The sequence below is a fragment of a genome (genome assembly GCF_019968985.1).
Source record: "MAG: Porospora cf. gigantea B chromosome Unknown PgB_NODE_6439_length_1668_cov_122.89, whole genome shotgun sequence".
NCBI classification, from domain to species: domain Eukaryota; phylum Apicomplexa; class Conoidasida; order Eugregarinorida; family Porosporidae; genus Porospora; species Porospora cf. gigantea B.
In genome coordinates this window covers 1-1,668 of record NW_027179178.1, presented here as the reverse complement: position 1 = coordinate 1,668, position 1,668 = coordinate 1, and the positions used below count along the sequence as shown (strand labels likewise).

At 54.7% G+C, this 1,668-nt stretch overlaps 2 protein-coding genes across 4 annotated transcripts; both read right to left on the bottom strand.

Moving 5' to 3' along the window:
- Positions 1-62: 62 nt before the first annotated feature.
- KVP17_003317 (uncharacterized protein) lies at positions 63-1,094 on the bottom strand (the record flags this gene model as incomplete). 2 transcript variants are annotated; one of them, XM_068520450.1, is made up of 2 exons in its annotated part: positions 122-243; positions 290-1,094. In XM_068520450.1, the coding sequence occupies 2 exons, from the start codon at positions 1,092-1,094 to the stop codon at positions 122-124; spliced, it is 927 nt and encodes a 308-aa protein (XP_068372559.1). The 2 variants fall into 2 exon arrangements, with proteins under 2 accessions (XP_068372558.1, XP_068372559.1); XM_068520449.1 differs by having other exon boundaries at positions 63-1,094.
- A 26-nt stretch (positions 1,095-1,120) lies between these two features.
- KVP17_003316 (uncharacterized protein) lies at positions 1,121-1,618 on the bottom strand (the record flags this gene model as incomplete). Of its 2 annotated transcripts, none has more annotated exons than XM_068520447.1 (1): positions 1,121-1,618. In XM_068520447.1, the coding sequence occupies one exon, from the start codon at positions 1,616-1,618 to the stop codon at positions 1,121-1,123; it is 498 nt and encodes a 165-aa protein (XP_068372556.1). The 2 variants fall into 2 exon arrangements, with proteins under 2 accessions (XP_068372556.1, XP_068372557.1); XM_068520448.1 differs by having other exon boundaries at positions 1,121-1,606.
- Positions 1,619-1,668: the final 50 nt, after the last annotated feature.

Below are 1,668 nucleotides of genomic sequence, written 5' to 3'. Positions count from 1 at the left end.
TGCATCAACTAGAGGCAGAAGAGGCGGAGCCGGAGGTCATAGGCAACTTCACCTTTGAATGACTACTTGTTACGATTTTTAGACTCTCGTAGCCGTCCTCTGGGACTCTTGCTACCTGGTGTCAACCCTCGGCCTCCTCCCACAGCAACTCGCAATACTCCAGGGCCTTGCAAGTTCCCCTGCGCATCCCGTCTGGCCAGAGGTGAGTGGTCTGCTGGTCGTGCTGGAGGTGGCGGTAATGGCCTGGGAACTGAAACCGAATGTAACACCGTGAAAGTACTGCGCTTACCAGGCATCGCTGGCGGTCCAAATGGCGGCGGCGATGGGGGAACCAACAAGCTTTTGCTGAGCGGCCGTATGGGTAGAGGTCCCAAGTTATGGATCTTGTGGTTGACTTCGGGTTCTGTGCCTAACAACTCCACCAGCCTGGCATAGAGTGAAGCAGTCACCGCTGTGACGTGTTCATTGGTACTTGGCAGACGTAGTATCTGCGCAGCCGCCAGCAGGTTCTCTGGGACTACGTGCATCACACTGGAGGTGACACACTTGAGATCGACGTACCGAGGCACAAACGACTTCGCAGCGGTTATGAAGTCAGCTTCCGTCTTCGGGAGGGGTGTGCCTAGAATCGCCTTGATAATGAAGCCGAGATCATGAGGAAGATTGTACGATATGAGGAGACTGTCAGGACCCGACAGGATCTCGCTGGTGACCAATCGGTCACCAAGGTCTCCCAGTTTGATACCCGCTACCGAATGCTCTTCGAATCGGACCTTTGGTACCAGGCGCTCCACCCACGCCTGGTTGAACACATCCTCCCCGAGGGAGAAGTACATGTTGAAGACCCAGACGCCCACAGGTCTGTTAGACCCGCGTTGCATCGGGGCAAGCGACAGCTGAACCGGGTTCACCAGGTTCAGGTTGCCGCGGAGACTTTGATAGTTGTAATCCTCGAGCGCGTCCAGAGGCCGGGTAACCATTCCGGGGAAATCGGTACTGACCGCTATCACAGGGTTGGACTCAGTCAGACATTTGAGCCGTTTGAACTCAGCGTCCAGGTTAGACCTCCAGACCGCCGTTATAGGCGTGTCCATCGGTAAAATGGACGAATAAGTGCAATTTAGGACACATCGAGATCAGCCAACGGGTTGGCATGGATAGTCACACTCAGAATCGTCACGTCCTCCAGAGGTCGGTGCTTCTCACCAACGGGCACCTCCTCCATCTTGTCGAGCGTTCGCCATCCATCGATCAATCGACCAAACACTGTGAATCGTCCGTTCAGCTGCGGTTGACGAGAGTACAACAGAAAAAACTGAGAACCGTTTGTGCAGGGCTTGTTCTGGTTGGCCATGGAAAGTACACCTCGCCGATCGTGATTCGCTGCCGAGTGGATCTCATCCTCGAAATACCCGCCTGACACCGACTCCCCTCCGCGTCCTGTGCCAGTGGGGTCGCCTCCCTGGACTGCGAAGTTGGCAATGTTCCGGTGGAACACCGTGTTGTCGTAGTAGCCTGAGGCACAGAGTGCTAGGAAGTTCCTACAGGTGTGTGGTGCCTTATCTGGCTCCAACTCCAACTTGAGGTCACCCAGAGAGGTGTGCATTGTTAAGGACATATTTTGGACTTAATGGAATTCTCGCACGACACACAGAGCTACTTTCTCTT